This window comes from Cervus canadensis, chromosome 31 (genome assembly GCF_019320065.1).
Source record: "Cervus canadensis isolate Bull #8, Minnesota chromosome 31, ASM1932006v1, whole genome shotgun sequence".
Lineage (NCBI taxonomy): Eukaryota > Metazoa > Chordata > Mammalia > Artiodactyla > Cervidae > Cervus > Cervus canadensis.
The window spans coordinates 24,874,050-24,891,244 of NC_057416.1; the positions used below are offsets into that span (position 1 = coordinate 24,874,050).

At 42.1% G+C, this 17,195-nt stretch overlaps 1 protein-coding gene across 1 annotated transcript in view; it reads right to left on the reverse strand.

The window, feature by feature from the left end:
* GSR (glutathione-disulfide reductase) overlaps positions 1 to 17,195 on the reverse strand; it is a 44,042-nt gene that overhangs the window by 17,355 nt on the left and 9,492 nt on the right. Inside the window, exons 2-6 of the mRNA XM_043454141.1 lie at positions 13,190 to 13,216; positions 10,917 to 11,005; positions 9,312 to 9,381; positions 6,276 to 6,423; positions 2,971 to 3,025 (exon numbers count right to left, since the gene is read on the reverse strand). Coding sequence (XP_043310076.1) covers positions 2,971 to 3,025; positions 6,276 to 6,423; positions 9,312 to 9,381; positions 10,917 to 11,005; positions 13,190 to 13,216 — 389 coding nt within the window. The remainder of the gene's footprint in view (positions 1 to 2,970; positions 3,026 to 6,275; positions 6,424 to 9,311; positions 9,382 to 10,916; positions 11,006 to 13,189; positions 13,217 to 17,195) is intronic.

Sequence of the window (17,195 nt, forward strand, 5' to 3'; positions counted from 1 at the left end):
AGATGGAGAAACATACCGTGTTCATGGATTGGAAGAATCAATATTGTCAAAATGGCTATTCTACCCAAAGCAATCTATAGATTCAATGCAATCCCTATCAAGCTACCAACGGTATTTTTCACAGAACTAGACCAAAGAATTTCACAATTTGTATGGAAATACAAAAAACCTCGAATAGCCAAAGTAATCTTGAGAAAGAAGAATGGAACTGGAGGAATCAACCTGCCTGACTTCAGACTCTACTACAAAGCCACAGTCATCAAGACAGTGTGGTACTGGCACAAAGACAGAAATATAGACCAATGGAACAGAATAGAAAGCCCAGAGATAAATCCACGAACCTATGGACACCTTATCTTGACAAAGGAGGCAAGGATATACAATGGAAAAAAGACAACCTCTTTAACAAGTGGTGCTGGGAAAACTGGTCAACCACTTGTAAAAGAATGAAACTAGAACACTTTCTAACACCATACACAAAAATAAACTCAAAATGGATTAAAGATCTAAATGTAAGACCAGAAACTATAAAACTCCTAGAGGAGAACATAGGCAAAACACTCTCTGACATAAATCACAGCAGGATCCTCTATGACCCACCTCCCAGAATATTGGAAATAAAAGCAAAACTAAACAAATGGGACCTAATGAAACTTAAAAGCTTTTGCACTACAAAGGAAACTATAAGTAAGGTGAAAAGACAGCCCTCAGATTGGGAGAAAATAATAGCAAATGAAGAAACAGACAAAGGATTAATCTCAAAAATATACAAGCAACTCCTGCAGCTCAATTCCAGAAAATAAATGACCCAATCAAAAAGTGGGCCAAAGAACTAAACAGACATTTCTCCAAAGAAGACATACAGATGGCTAACAAACACATGAAAAGATGCTCAACATCACTCATTATTAGAGAAATGCAAATCAAAACCACAATGAGGTACCATTACACGCCAGTCAGGATGGCTGCTATCCAAAAGTCTACAAGCAATAAATGCTGGAGAGGGTGTGGAGAAAAGGGAACCCTCTTACACTGTTGGTGGGAATGCAAACTAGTACAGCCGCTATGGAAAACAGTGTGGAGATTTCTTAAAAAACTGGAAATAGAACTGCCATATGACCCAGCAATCCCACTTCTGGGCATACACACTGAGGAAACCAGATCTGAAAGAGACACGTGCCCCAATGTTCATCGCAGCACTGTTTATAATAGCCAGGACATGGAAGCAACCTAGATGCCCATCAGCAGATGAATGGATAAGGAAGCTGTGGTACATATACACCATGGAATATTACTCAGCCATTAAAAAGAATTCATTTGAACCAGTCCTAATGAGATGGATGAAACTGGAGCCCCTTATACAGAGTGAAGTAAGCCAGAAAGATAAAGAACATTACAGCATACTAACACATATATATGGAATTTAGAAAGATGGTAACGATAACCCTATATGCAAAACAGAAAAAGAGACACAGAAATACAGAACAGACTTTTGAACTCTGTGGGAGAAGGTGAGGGTGGGATGTTTCAAAAGAACAGCATGTATACTATCTATGGTGAAACAGATCACCAGCCCAGGTGGGATGCATGAGACAAGTGCTCCGGCCTGGTGCACTGGGAAGACCCAGAGGAATCGGGTGGAGAGGGAGGTGGGAGGGGGGATCGGGATGGGGAATAAGTGTAAATCTATGGCTGATTCATATCAATGTATGACAAAACCCACTGAAATGTTGTGAAGTAATTAGCCTCCAACTAATAAAAAAATTAAAAAAAAAAAAAATAAATAAACACGATGAGTCATGACCACATTTCTGCATGTATTCTCACGTCTCATATCCTTCATCCCTAAAACTAAACAGATCATGAAGAAAGAAAGGCTGCTCTCTTAACACGCTGCCACATCCCAGCAAACCTAAACAGCCTGCTTGCTCTTCTCAAAGTCAGAAGATGAGCTGGTCTGAATATTGTAATGGGACATTTTCACGGTAGCCAAGAAAATGCCAAGACACCCTTTTGTCCCTGGTGAACAGTCTGTGGCTCCAGGTGAATCAAGGTAAAGGAGCCAGCAGGGATTATGAGTCACCCGCCAGGAAGGCCTTTATGTAAAAGCTCGGGATTAAGACCTCATGGTGGACTGGCAGCGCCCGCCGAGGGAGCATCGGAGTTGAGCAATAACAATGACTCTGGGAGTGAGTGAGTGCTACTCACAGGAGATAAAGGCCAGTCTCTGGGCTAACAGGGCCCCTCCTCCTGTTCCCAGGTGCCCTAACACTTAGCATGAGGGAGGGGAGCACCCCTCTTATCTAGGAAGCCCGCAAGTGGCAGCTTCTTCAATAGGGACTTCCCTGGTGGTCCGGTAGTTGGAATTCTGTCCTTCCACTGCAGGGGGTGTAGGTTTCATCCCTGGTTGGGGAACTAGGATCCCATGTGCTGCATGGTACAGCCAAAAAAAAGAAAGAGAGAGACCATCTTCCTTGTTATCTTTTTTCTCTGTGTGTATCTAAACTGGTGACAGAGATTTACAAAGGTTATTTGGACAAACACATACAAATGACACTTTCAGGAAACCTATTTTTGTGGGACAGACAGAGGCTTCATTTATCCAGAGGCCTCTGCACTAGCCGCTCTGAAAACCTGAATGAGTCACTTTAGACACATTACCAACAGATGCTTTGTCACGCTGGAGAGAGAAGACAGTTTTAGGATTTCAGTGCTTATTCTCAAACCCCGCCCTGCATTTGAGTCTGGTCCTAAACATCTTACCATGGTCTTGGACTGAAAGCATGAAAAGATTTGAGCCGTTTATTGAGGGGCGCTCATGGATAAGAGACCTAAGGTCATAAAAAGAAAAGAGGTGGGAGAAGAGAATCCAGGAAATGTCTACACACAATATCTGGGAAGAGCAAGTAGAAGAAATGTTAGGAGACTGAGGAAGAATGAACATGGAGGTCAGGGAGAAAAGCGGCTTACCGAGGCAACTCTTCCAGCTGAAAAAACCCATCACTGGTTATTCCTAGGCTGGCACCTATGTAGGGAAAGGCAATATAGGTCACACCAACGGAGCTTTCTCTTGTAAAACAATCATATTCTATGCACAAACCAAACACCTTCTCAGTTCATCACTGTTTTGATGAGTTTTATTAGAGTCTCCACTTGGGAAGCTGCCAATCAAATCTTCCCAAAGTCAACATTTTAATTTCCTCTGCCATGATAAATAAATAACTATTACTTTTCTTTGAAGAATTAAGATCTCAGGTCCACCCTCAAATGGTTCACTGTCTTGGTTCTCGTCTCTCTGCCTTTTTTCCTTCTGAGGTTTTAACCAACTCTCCCTTCATTGCAGGGAGACTTCCAAATGCATAGTTTCAGTTTTGACCTTCTCCCCAGGCTCAAGTTCCATATTTCTGACTGTCTGGCTACCAGATTCTACTCTGCTTCAAACTTGCTATCTTCCAAATGGAACCTTAGTTTTATAATATCTCCCAAACTATATCCCTTTCTCATTTACCACTTCAGTTAAAAAGACCACCTTCCATCAATAATTCAAAGTCTTGAGGTTCCCTGGTGGCTCTGTGGTAAAGAGTCTGCCTGCCAGTGCAGGAGACAATGGGTTCAATCCCTGATCTGGGAAGATTCCCGCATGTCCCAGAGCAACTAAGCCCGGGCCCCGTGCACCACAACTATTGATTGAGCCTGTGCTCTAGAGCCCAGGAGCCAAAACTACTGAGCTCACGTGCCCTAGAGCCCGTGCCCTGCAACAAGGAAAGCCACCGCAATGAGAAGCCCTTGCACCGCAAGTAGAGAGTTGCCCCCGCTCTCCCCAACTAGAAAAAGGTGCACATAGCAAGGAAGACCCAGCACAGACAAAAATAAGTAATTTAAGAAAACAAATAATCCAAAAGTCTGGAGTTCTCAATCTGTGATTCCTTCTTTCAACAACCATCTCATCAGTTACTAAAAATATTGCATTTTGCAAATTTAATGCACAGTGGTTAAGGGCACATCTTGATTTCAGAAGGGTTGAACATTTTCTAAAAATGTGTCTTGGAATCAATGAAATACAGTAGCTGGCTTTTCCTTCTGTGTTTCCTGTCTGCCCTCTTCTCCTAGTTCCTGGCATAGAGCAGTGGCTCAGTAACTGTCTGCAGAGCTGAACTGAGTTCTTCCACCACATTGCAGACACTAACACTAGTTCAGAACCTATTACTACTTCCTGTACATTCTACTGTAACAACTTTCTAGCTGGCCTTCCTCCTCGGTAAGTCATTGTCAGATTAGGTTTCTAAAATTAACACTTAGATCTTGCCACTACCCTATTTATAAGCTATTAATAATTGGTTTTCATGAATGACAGAGACACCTTAATTTGACTTTATAAGTCTTCACAATTTGGCCCTAAGCTTCTTCCAGTTTCAGTTCAATGTATTTTGGGGGGCTTTTTTGCTAAACCATGTGGCATGTGGGATCTGAGTTCTCTGACCAGGGATCGAATCCAAGCCCCCTGTCTCGGGAGGGCAGAGTCTTAACCACTGGATCACCAGGGAAGTTCCAGTTCAACGTATTTGCCTCCAGATTTCACTGCTAGAAAACCGGCTGAATTGACTGAATGTCCTTTAAAGACCGATTTATCACCCACTGGTTCTTCTGGCCGTTTTCTTCTTCAGCACATAATACTCCAACCTGTAAGCCCTTCTCCCAGCAAGTTTTTTTGGTCCATGCTAGCTAGCCCATAGTAATCCATCCCACCTTTGAGTAACCCAACACTCACTGTCTGGCAATCACCTTGGAATATTTACATTTCTCTGCATTTATCTTTTTTTTTCATTTATTTTTATTACATGTTTTTAATAAATGTATGTTTTAAAAAACTCAAAAAGCACCACAGACCATTGTGTGAAAAGCAGGTTGCCTTCCCACCCAGGGCTCTGGTCCTCTCCCAGTGGTAAGTGGGCACTGCTGTGTGCCCTTCCACAGACCCCAGTGCATCTGCAAAGTCTCCCTGCCTTTTTAAAAAGACAGAGATCGTAGCATACTATACACATTGTTCTGCACATTGCTTTCTTTCTCTAAACAATCCATTTTGAAAGCTGTTCCCTATCAGGATGTTTATATCCCATCTCACCGACTAAATTTTAAGTTATTTGACAACAGTATCTTCAACTTTTTTTTTAACACTAGTTGTTCTTTAGCTTTTGAGCCATAAATCCCTTTTAAGAAAGCTCATGAAATTTTACGGATTCCCTCTCCAGAGAGAAAGAAATACCTACATGCATAGAAACTCAAAATTTTCCTTATCAGTTCAGGTTGGTCGTGGGTCTTTAGAAGCCAATCCATGGAGAGACTTCCCTGGTGGTCCAGTGGTTAAGACTGTGTACCCAATGCAGGGGATTTGAGTTCAATCCCCAGTCAGGGAACTAAGATCCCATGTGCTACATGGCATGGCCAAAAAAAAAAAAAAGCCAATCCATAGAGAATACAAAAGTTGTATAAACCACGATCATCATCTATTAAATACAAAGAGCTTATAACTAGTTGGGGAAAAAGACACAGACAGCATTTCCTATGACAGAACAAGGCAGTACCTTATGATTCATCTCTGTGTATACAAAGTAAAGGCAGATGACTATCAGAGATTCCTTATTGCTTTAATTTCTAAATCTTTACACGAGAGAAAAATACATATATAAGAAGGCTTAATTAGCTGATAAAGTTACATCTGCACAAGATTTCTCTCCTTTAAACAAAACAGTAAATATCTCACAACAAACTGAGGCTGGAAACAGCCTCCACTGTGCCGAGATGGGGAGGATGGGGCACTTGCTGATTCTTCCTCCTGTGTTACCTGTAGCCTGGAGCTGGATGAAATAGATCTTTCTTTGCCCTGTCACTGAAAAGTCGAAGTGTTAGTCGCTCAGTCACGTCCAACTCTCTGCGACCCCTTGGACTGAGCCTCTGTCCACAGAACTCTCCAGGCAAGAAAACTGGAGTGGGCAAGCCATCCCCTTCTCCAGTGGATCTTCCCAACACAGGGATCGAACCCAAGTCTCCCTTATTGCAGGTAGATTCTTTACCGTCTGAGCCACCAGGGAAGCCCTGCCCTGTCACTTAGGCACCACTTAAGCCAGTTACCATCAGGTTCTGCAGAGACCTCCTCTCGTGTGTCCAAAACAAAGAACTGGAAAAGGGCAGATGCCCTGGTGTGGCGGGTGTGGTGGGAAACAACGGTAAGTGCTGTCTGACTGTTATTTGTTAGCAGATGCCTTTGGAAGACTCACCGGGGATCTGGCTCTCCTGAGGAACCGAGGGCACGCCGCCTGTGGCGATCAGGATGTGAGGAGCGGTGTATTTTTTCCCGTTGACCTCCACTGTGGGCTGGGGATCGCATGTGAATGCTGCATGGCCGTGGATGATGTCTATGTGGGACTGGAGAAGGAAGCACGGAAACGTTAGCCTGTCTGTAAGACTGAACAACAAGGGAATGGGGAGGGAAGTATTGGGAGTTTGGGGTTAGCAGATGCGAACTATTATATTTTGGATGGATAAACAACAAGGTCCTACTGTATAGCACAGGGAGCTATATTCAATATCCTGTGATAAACTGCAATGGAAAACAATATAAAAAAATATACGTACAACTGAGTCACTCTGTATTATAGCAGAAATTAACAGAACACTGTAAATCAACTATACTTAAATACATTTTTTTTAAAAAAGAGAGAGAGATTAAATAAAGATTTAAAAAATAAAACAAGGGAATTCCCCAGTGATTTATTGGTAAGGACTCGGTGTTTTCACAGCCAGAGCCAGGTTTTGATCCCTGGTCGGGGAACTGAGATTCCCCAAGCTGCACGGCGCAGCCAAAAAAGAAAGAAACCCTTCCCAAAAAAAGCAAAACAAAACTTGCAGCAACTTCAGATTTTTTCCAGTCTCTACTGAGGATTTTGATTTATGGTTTGCTGACGCCAAGGCAACTCTCTGACGTCCGAGTTTCTGCAAAACTTCTAACTGTTGATTGCTAGTTAGGTTGGGGGTTGCCATTGATGCTGAAGTATACAGTAAGAAGAAATAAAGATGGAATCTTGGGTGAAAACCCAGAAACTAAAAAAATATATATGCAAGTCATCCCATGAGGAAGACAATTACATGTTTGTTCCCAAGAGGTAAAGGAGAAAGCCTTCCTCACTTGGAATGAAAACACTGAAGAATGATGTGTCTGGAGGAAAGAAGCCTGAGAAAAATAAAAAGAATAAAGGTGCAGGGAGCTGAGGCAAAAGGAAACACTCTGGCCAAGTGGGGGGAAATGCCATCCTTCTCTTTTCTCAAATGAAAAGGCGAAGAACATCACAATTACATGACTGAAGTTTTACACAGAAGGTGTTGAGACCTCAGATTTGGTTTGCTCTCACTGGCAGCCTCCACGCCCGGGACTGAGTCTGAACTGCCAGCAAGTTTCTGCCAGTCGTGATACATGCACGGGCAAAAAGTGTGGGCAACCCACAGGGACAATGGAATCCTATAAGCACGATCACAGAACAGGACGTTTTAAGTTTGGAGCACACCTGGTTCTAAATTGAGCTATTTCCTCCTTTCTAGTCAGCCCTCCAGGCCTGTTCTGCAGATGCCCTGCTTAGTCGAGGTGAAACAAGATTGATGCCAAAAGCCACGAGGCTCCCAAAACACCTTCCTTCATGAGGTAATGATTTCCTATGCAGTGTTAGACAAAAAAGTGAGTGAGTAGAGTGGCAATAAATATAGGTAATCATTTAGGAGAGAAACTGATGAAATTTTAATTTCCATTTCCTAGGATATTTAACAGAAAGTTTCCTTTTCTGAATTTCTGGATGACCCATGGTCCCTTTCCCATATGAGGTCATGGAAATTCTGCTACACACCAAGATTTGTGAGTATTAAAAAATGTTACTTCCTGAGTAATTTTCCATTCTCTTTTGCAAAAGTATTTTAAACACGTTCCATTAAAAAAAAATTTTTTTTTTAACTTGGGTTTCTTAGTATAGCAAATGGCATCTCACATTCATGTCTAGCAGCCTTAAAATGCCGTGAACTCAGTGCACAGGGATCTGCCCAAATATGTTCCCTTTGAACTGGGCTTAAGGTCAGAAAATATCACCTTCTCAAAAATAAACCTAATGAATGATAAGAATTAATATAAATATATATGAGGTTTAGCCATCTGGAGACGTAACTCACCCTAAAATGTGGTTTCTAAACATGCTGCTAAGGAGATTACAGTGGCCCAAATATAACCCCAAGTATCCTGATCTAACATAACCTAAGCGACGCTGATGTCTCAGAAGCTGCAGAGTGAGACCACGAAGACCAGCGAAGGATGGTGAGAGTCATGCTGTCAAGAGAGTTGGGAATTCCCTGGTGGTTCAGTGGTTAGGACTCAGAGCTTTCACTGCCCGAGGGTGTGGGTTCAATCCCTCGTCGGGGAACTAGGATCCCGCAGGTCGTGTGGCCCAAAATAAATTAACTTAGAATAAACAAACAAAAAAGAAGGAGGAGAGCTGGATGGCTCATGGTGCACAGTTCGTCGATGTCTCCGGCACAGTGCAGTGGAAGGGGTGTGACATGAAAGCGCAAAGCAGGGGCCTCCCTGGTGGCTCGGGCGGTAAAACTCAGGGTGGGAAAGGCCTCAGGAGAGCAAAGAACAACACAGCGTGCTGAAAGCAAACACACCTCTGCCTAATTCTTTCTTCCTTTTCCTTTTAGACTCCTCATAGATACGTTTATTAACAAATACATAGATAAGTTATAAACACCTGTATTTCCTTTCTTCATTGGCCGAGAGGGCCTAAAACCATTAGCACTGTAGTAGCAATGAGCACATCAAGAGCCCAGTTTATGCCTGCCTAATTTTGTTGACCGAACTACGTTCACAAAAACGTCCTTCTGAACCATAGCATGTCCTGAGTAGATCCAGCCACCAAGGATGAGGGTGTTCTGAGCAGGTGAGCAGTGGCAGCGTTCCAGTCCTGAATTTAATCCACAAACTGGCCCACTGTTACGTAAATCAGGCTCTTAGGTCCTTGGTTTCTGGAACTGAGAGGAGGGTCAGACAGGCGCAGGCAGGTACTCAGTGAGACCTGGCACACCCCACCATCTCTCCACAGAAATAGAAACAAGACTGATCTACTGAGTCCAACTTATGCTCTGACAGATCAACATCAAAACCATTAACCACAAAGAAAGAAAAGAGATACATGTAAAGGCTGTGTTTCAGTCTGGCCAGATTCAGTTCTCCAGCAGAGAACAGCTCCTTCTCAAAGTTCAAAGCCCGACACACTCACCTTGGTTAGATTATTTTGATAGATGGTGTTGAGGCGGCTCACGTAGGCATCCCGCTTTTCCTTTATAACCCTGCAATGAACTAGAGTCAGTCCTGAGGATCCAGAGTCTCCTCGCTCAGTGGTAACTAGGGCCTCTGACCCCGAACACCCCAGAGCAGAGAATCGGACTATCCATGAGAGCCCTGGGGGTGGGTGTCTCTAAAGGCAGGCGCCCCTTCCCCTGTGTCTGTCTGCTTTCCATATGCATGCAGAGAAACCTTAATCTACTCCAGGGAAAACGTTCAGTTCACACAAACCGTTCGTAAATATCTTCCTGCACAAAAAGCAAGGAGCGCTGCTTTGGCACAAAGCCTAGTATGTCATGGCCGCTCATTATTTGCTCAATAAATGAATAAATAAGCTAACTTTTTAAATGTATGGCTTCAGAGACATTTATACAAAGGGATTCCCTGGCAGTCCAGAGGTTAGGACTCCCCATTTCCACTGCAGAGGGCATGCGTCAATCCCTTGGAGAACTAAGATCCTGCATGCTGCAAGACGCAGCCAAAAAGAGATCAAAAAAATGTTTATGGCAATTCCTTTTAAAGTTAAACATAGGAAATTAAGAGGTTCAAATTTTTATGTATAAAATAAGCTACAAAGATATATTGGACAGCACAGGGAATACAGCCAACGATTTATAATAACTACAAATGTAGTATGCCCTTTAAAAGGTGTGAATCACTATGATCTACACCTGAAACTTAAACAATATTGTATGCCAACAATACCTCAATAAAAAATAAAAGGTATAAAAGCTTCCAAAAAAATTTAAAATAGAAACCGCCACAAGACTTGGCAATTCTACTTCTAGGTGTAGACCCAAAAGAATTGAAAACAGGACTTGCAGACCAATGTTCATAACATCATTATTCACAACAGACAAAAGATGGAAAAACCCAGGAGTCCATTGAAGGATGGATAAATACAACATGCTATATAAACATTAGGGACTATCACTCAGCCTTACAAGGAATGAAATTCTGACACATGCCACAGCATGGATGAACTCTAAAAATGTTAGGTTAAGTAAAATAAGCCAGGCATAAAAGGACAGATATTGTGTAAGGTACCTAGAATAGGCAAATTCATAGAGACAGAAGATAAGAGTAGAGATACCAGGGGTTTGTGTGTGGGAGGGAAGACTGTTTAACAGGTACACTGTTTCTGCTTGGGAGGCTGGAAAAGTTCTGGAAATGGATGTTGGTGATGGCTGCGCAACACTATGAACATACCTAATGCCACTGAATCAACAACTTTAAAATAGCTAACATGGACCTTGTATGTTGTGTATGTATTTTAAAACCACTCTATTGAGGTATTATTGAGACACAAAAAGCTGTACGTATTTAATGTATACAACTCGATGAGTTTAGAGACAAGTATGCACCTGTGAAATTATCACTTCAGTCAATGCCATAAACATATCCATCACCTCCAAATGTTTGTTATATACCATTTACCATAATAATAATAATAATACGCCCCCAAAAGTTTATGGTTCACTTCATTATGAAAGAAAAAATTTGCACTTATAAACAGAACCATCTCAGTATTTATACTTACCGCCAATTGAATTTACTCTCACAACTTTGAAAACCATAATCAACGTGGTCATGCATGAATTCAGAGTGGACAGCAGTGTTCCACATTACCTATATAAAAAAAAAAAAGTGGTGCATGAGTCTTGAGAGAAAAGAGAAATTTTTTCCTATAGAAAGGTAACTATGTAATAATAGATAAAAATACTGATCTTTAAATTACAAATAAAAACATAAGAAAAATAAATAAACAAATAAAACTAGACATTTTTAAAGAGAAGTTCAGAAATATGACCAAATAGATTTTCGAGTGAGGCTTCTGAAATCTTGGGGGAAATTCTTCTGCTCTTGAATTCATACCCTAGTTTATAAGCTCTATAAAAGCAGAATAGTATATGCCTCACAGTTCTATTTATTACTGCTTACATTCATTTTAAGTTTCACATTTCTTTAAGCTTTTGCATCTATAACTTTAAAGTGATTTAGAAAGAAACTGTGAGATAAAACTGAGCACTGGAAACTTTAAAAGAACGGACTCCTATTATGTATTTGGTAACTACAAACATGTCTTTCTAAGGATATATGTAATCAGACACCTGGAACTCACAAGATTTGACTGGGATGTAGCCTATAATCTGCAAAAGCTTTTTATACCAACTTATTGTCATGTAACTGAATTAAAACTGTCATCCAGAAGTCTAGATGGCAAACTGCCATTTTATTGGTCAGACGTGCCTGAGACTCCACTTTTAACAAGCCTTTGATTTCTTCTTTATGCTTTTCTCCCTGTGGCCTCAAAAAGAATAAACTGATGACTCTGCTGGACTCTTTTAACTGAGGTGCAGTTCCATCAACTGCTTACCACCATGGCATCCAAATACTATCCTCAGAAACATCATTCAAGCAACTTGAGAAATGTCAATTTTAGAATGGCCAGGAGATACCCCAAGTCACATGATGCATGGTTTTAACATGGATAATATACAGGGCAATAGATTTCTGCTGAAAAACAAAAACTATCAACATTAAGATAAAACAAAAAAAACAAACAAAAAAACCCCAACAATCTTGACACATCTTTCCAGGAGAAAAACTTCTAGTCTCCCTGGAAAAAAAATCAGAGCTGCACTGGAGCAGGTGAAAGACCAGATGGATTGAAGCAAACACCCCATCCTGTGCTAAGTCACTGAGGGTCCAGGTATTAACTGAAGCCACGTGTGTGAGGCACATCCATCTATGTGCCACCCTCATCTATGAGGTCTTGGTCATTTCAGCACTTGGGCTTAGAGTTGGATATAGAGTTGGATATAATCATCTTTACTTCCTGGCTGGACCTCCCTATTGAGAAAAGTTTATCCTGTGCAGACAGATAATGCTTTTCTTTGACGTCATGACTATAGATACTTCGTTGGCCTTTGTTCCTTCTAGACCATCAGAAGTTGGAGACCAGACACTGTGTTCTATTCCTGGTTATCTCCCCACTGTGTCCCCAAAGGAACTTTGTCCCTATGAGAACTTAACCACAAGGTGAATGGCCAGGATGAATTTCCTGTGTATGTATGATGTAGTTAGTATCCAGGAGCTAATATTTCTGTGGTTATCTCTCCAGCAGCCCCTCCCTCCCTTTTTCCAGGCTGAAAATGCCATTCACTTGCCCTGTCTCCTCTGCAGGGGTAGCCTGCTCTGGACAGGAGAATCTAAAGCCATCTGCGGGGAAAGTGCTGGGTGAGGACATCCCGCCTGGAGCTCCACCAGCCATCCTGTGGCCTTGAGGGGGCGGGGCATGATACTACTGATCATACACCGAGGATACCAGAGCAGAAAGATGGAGAGAAGCCAGGGGTCTTTCAGATATTCTATCCCCAGGCATCTTTTCTCCCCCTCCAGGCTTCTTAATAAGTGTTATTTGTGCATGCTCAGTCGCTCAGTTGTGTCCAACTCTTTGCGACCCCCTCGACTGTAGGCCACCAGGCTCCTCTGTACATGTGGATTCTCCAGGCATGAATACTGGAGTGGGTTGCCATGCTCTTCTCCAGGGGATCTTCCTGACTCAAGGATCAAACCCTAATCTCCTTCATTGCAGATGGGTTCTTCACAACCAAGCCACCAGGGAAGCCCAAATGATATTTAAAAACACAAATAAAAACTACCCTGTGGTTTAAGCCACGTTAGTAGGTTTCTCAGCTCTTTTTTTGCAGCAAGGATTTTAACTGGTACATCTGAAAATAACCTTACTCTGATCACGATTCACCAAATATGTCCAAGGGGAATGAAAGGAAGAAGAAATAAAAGTTCTACCTTTTTGGGTACACATCCAACATTCACCTAGAAAAAAAATAAGAGGGACATATTTTAGGAATATTCAATTCAAAACCATCAAAGAAACCTGCAAAAGATGAAACCCAAGCATCCACCCAGGAGGTTTACTCCCTTTTTCTTATTATAGAGTTGAAAAAGATATGAACAATACTTTCCTTGTGTGAGAAGGCAGAGAATTTTACTTATCAGCATTTTCTCAAGAAAAGCAGTGGGTTACAGGGGGTAACAATTCCATTTGTAAGGCAGGGCAGGGGGGAGGAAGGCACTTCAGGGATGATATAGATGGCCAAAGGAGGTGAGACGGCCAAGGTCAGAGCTTGCACAAGCCAAGAGGGACCAAGCAGAAGAGAAAGCGCAGTGCAGTGGTCAGAGGACCCACCAGCTGAATAAAGGCAAGTGAACCATCTGAGCAGCTGTCCTGGAGGATTTCTGAGAAATTTACTGTGGCTTATGCCGGGTAAAACACCCAGAATGTCTCCTCTGAGAAAATATACAGCAGAAAATTACATTTTTTTCAAGATCAAAGTATGATGATAAATCAAGCAGTAAAGTTCATCCATTAACTATTTCTCTCTATGCTTATATACATGGAGATAATACACTATATATATGCTTATATACATGTATATATATAGACCTATATGTCTCTATGTTAGAAACAGACCACAAACTTGACTCGGCCTTCTAGCAGCCAATACAAAGGAGAACACAAATAGCTGTAAGATTTTAGTAAAAACCAGTCAGTTGTTTAAAAGTTTACTATTCATCATAAAAAAATATAATTATTCAAACTCCTTAGAGAGAAATTCCTCCCAACAGTCCTTGTAAATTATGATGTATGTGTTTACACACATTTTTGTGTACATTTGTTTATTTCCTTTTGATCACACCCTAAAATTTATAGCTTGAAAAAAACTGTGGCTAAGAGTAAGACTAATTAGTACTTAGGTGGCAATATTGTACTGTAATTATGTAACATGATAAACATCCCTACATTAGGCAATCATATTACAATTGATAAATACATCACAGTGACAGGCTATACACCTTAAATTTACATGACATTACACATCAATCTTATTCAATTACAAACTTGCTTTTTTTTTTAAAAAAAGAGTAAGCCATTAAAACTGCACACACTGTTTGGCACACACCATTGGAGCTTAGCAATGCTGAATTTAGGACTCTATTACACTTAAACGGTCACGTATTACGTTCCAGCATCCAAAGATACATAGAGAAGGACGTGCATTCACTGTCACAGGGGTTAACAGGAAACAGGGTAACTATCCATCAGCAGGGAAGCAATATTAGAGGGAAATCACCGTACATGGAGCCTGTGGAATACTCTGCAGTCCTTTAAAGGCCTTCTATTTACTGTTACAGAAGGATTTCTTAGAATCTTAAGTGACAAAAAGAAAGCTGCAGAACAATTTGTTCTGTATATTCCAATTTACATTGATATATATTTGCAAATGTGCACATCCAATTAAACAGTTTGAGCACATACTCCATGATATTAACAGTAGTCATCTCTGGGGACGGAGAAAATGTTCATATTTTACTCCATATATTTTCTATAATGTCATTCCTTACTTGTGTAATTTAGACAAAGAAATAAACCAAAATGACTTTATCTGGGTAGTGGAATTTAGATGGTTGACTCTTTGATCGCTCTTACCTGTTTTCAGTGTTTTCTGCTACACAATTATTTTTCTTTTACAGGAAACATTTGTTAGGTTGGAATAATTTATATCAGGTGCTCATAAGCTCTGCTGTCACGACCATAGAGAACTAGGCGGGCTCTCTGGATGCCTAAACAACACAGGCCTGGGGCCAAGTGTATGACTTTCGAGTAGTTCCTTTTTTTAGAAGTTTAACCATTCATAAGGACTGATTAAGGGCTCACTCACTAATGCCAGATATGATGCAAAACAGAACACTAAATGGACACAGACTCTGCTCTCATGGAGCCATGGTCCTGACCAGAAGGAGGTACTTCGACTGTCCAAGAAGCCAACTCCAGAGGCAGCAGCAGAATCACCCACATTCCCTAAAATCGCACACTCTTGGGCCCGAAGTCAGAGGAGGAAGCTGGTAGAAAATTACGAGCTTTAGGAGGCAGAGAATCTGTCTAGCACACTTTGGGACCTGGGGCTAGGGCTGAATGGAAACCTATGACCTTGAAGTACTCCTCCTCCTATTTTGGCAGCTCCTAGTGACAGGCCTCCAGGGGTTTCCACTGGTTTCCGAAACCTCAAACACTTCAGTGCAACACAACTATCAGATGCCTCTTTGACGTGGAAGAAGAGAAAACGATTCATTACCTACAAAGCTGAGGAAGCCGGGGTGGAGAGCTCTATGTAGCCCTGGTCAGCCCTCCTTCCCACTCTGTAGCTGAGGTTGAGCACAGACGTAGAGTCAGACAGACAGGAGCCTGAATCCTCTACTTGCTGGCTGTTGGCGGGGTAAGTTTCTAAACCCTTCTGAGCTGTTTCCTATTCCACAGAACAGGACTGATAATACTTACATTGTAGAGGTTTTGAGATGATCAGAGATGATGTATGTAAAGCACCTATTTTCTAATTCATGATAGTTCTGATGATGCCACTGACCTCTCTGAATTATTTCTGCAGTCGCCGGCTCTTCTGGTGTAGAAAAGCCACATGGAAAAGTGTGTGTCTTAGTCGCTCAGTTGTGCCCGACTCTGCGACCCCACAGACTATAGCCTACCAGGCTCCTCTGCCCATGGGATTCTCCAGGCAAGAATACTGGAGTGGGTTGCCATTTCCTCCTCCAGGGGATCATCCCAACCCAGGGATCGAACCCGTGTCTCTTGCATTGGCCGGCAGATTCCTTACCACTGAGCCACCTGGGAAGCCTGAGAGTCCGATGATACCTGTGGCAAAATTCACAAGCTTCACCATTTAACCAAGGTCTGGCCTTCTAACCTACAATTCTGCCCAGACAAGTAAAAACATCACATTAACTTGGCTAATTTGCAATCTCATGGGTCTAGAATGTCACCGGTGCTTAAGTAACAGTAAGCTTCCTTCCTCTGGTTTCTCCCTTTCTGTTCCTCATCACGAGTTGCCTATGGTGTCTTCCATCCATTTTCCTTCTTCTCAGCCTAAAACCTAATTCAGGACTGAGGCAGGAGCACTTAGCAAATGACAAATTGTCATTGACTAAGCAAAACACTGTCAGTTTATCAACACCTTCTTTCAGCACAATCTTTCAGTCATATTGTACAAGACACTGTTCTAGGGGCTCAGTGTTGATGACCAGAAGAGATACAGATCTCTGTCTTTGGCGACTGTCACCATTTTAACACCCATTGCTAATAAGCCCCTGGACGCCACTTACCCACATCTCTTCACAATTCTGACCACTCCTGATGTGTGTTTTATTTCTCCACAGTTTAGCTTCATTCTGACAGCATCCATCAGAAACAGGATCAGATCTCAGAGGTGAAGGGCTCAGTCCTACAAGACTGTCCTAACCCCCATGTCAGTCACCCAACACAAGTCCAGATTGTCAGCTGTGCTTCTGACGGACCTGCTATAGATCCAAGATTCCAATGACCCCACCTTCCACCGTCCTTTCTTGGGTTTGATTAATTTGCTAGAGTGGCTCACAGGACCTAGAGAAATGTGTGATGAAACATTTTACTCAAGAGATTACCAGTTTACTATAAAAAGCTATAACATAACTCAGGAGCAGACCAATGGAAGAGATGCGCAGGGTAAGCTATGTAGGAAGGGGTGTCGACCCCTCATGCCCTCTCTGGGCACACACGCCACTCTCCTCGATTCTCCAAGTGTTCACCAACCCAGAAGCTCTCTGAACCCTGGCCTTTTGGGTTTCTCTGAAGGCTTCCGTTACACAGTCAGGGTTGACTAAATCATTGGCCACTGGTGTTATCCGACCTCCAAACCCTTGTCCTTGCCTTCCCAAGGTCAGGGAGTTAGGCTGGTTCCTTTGC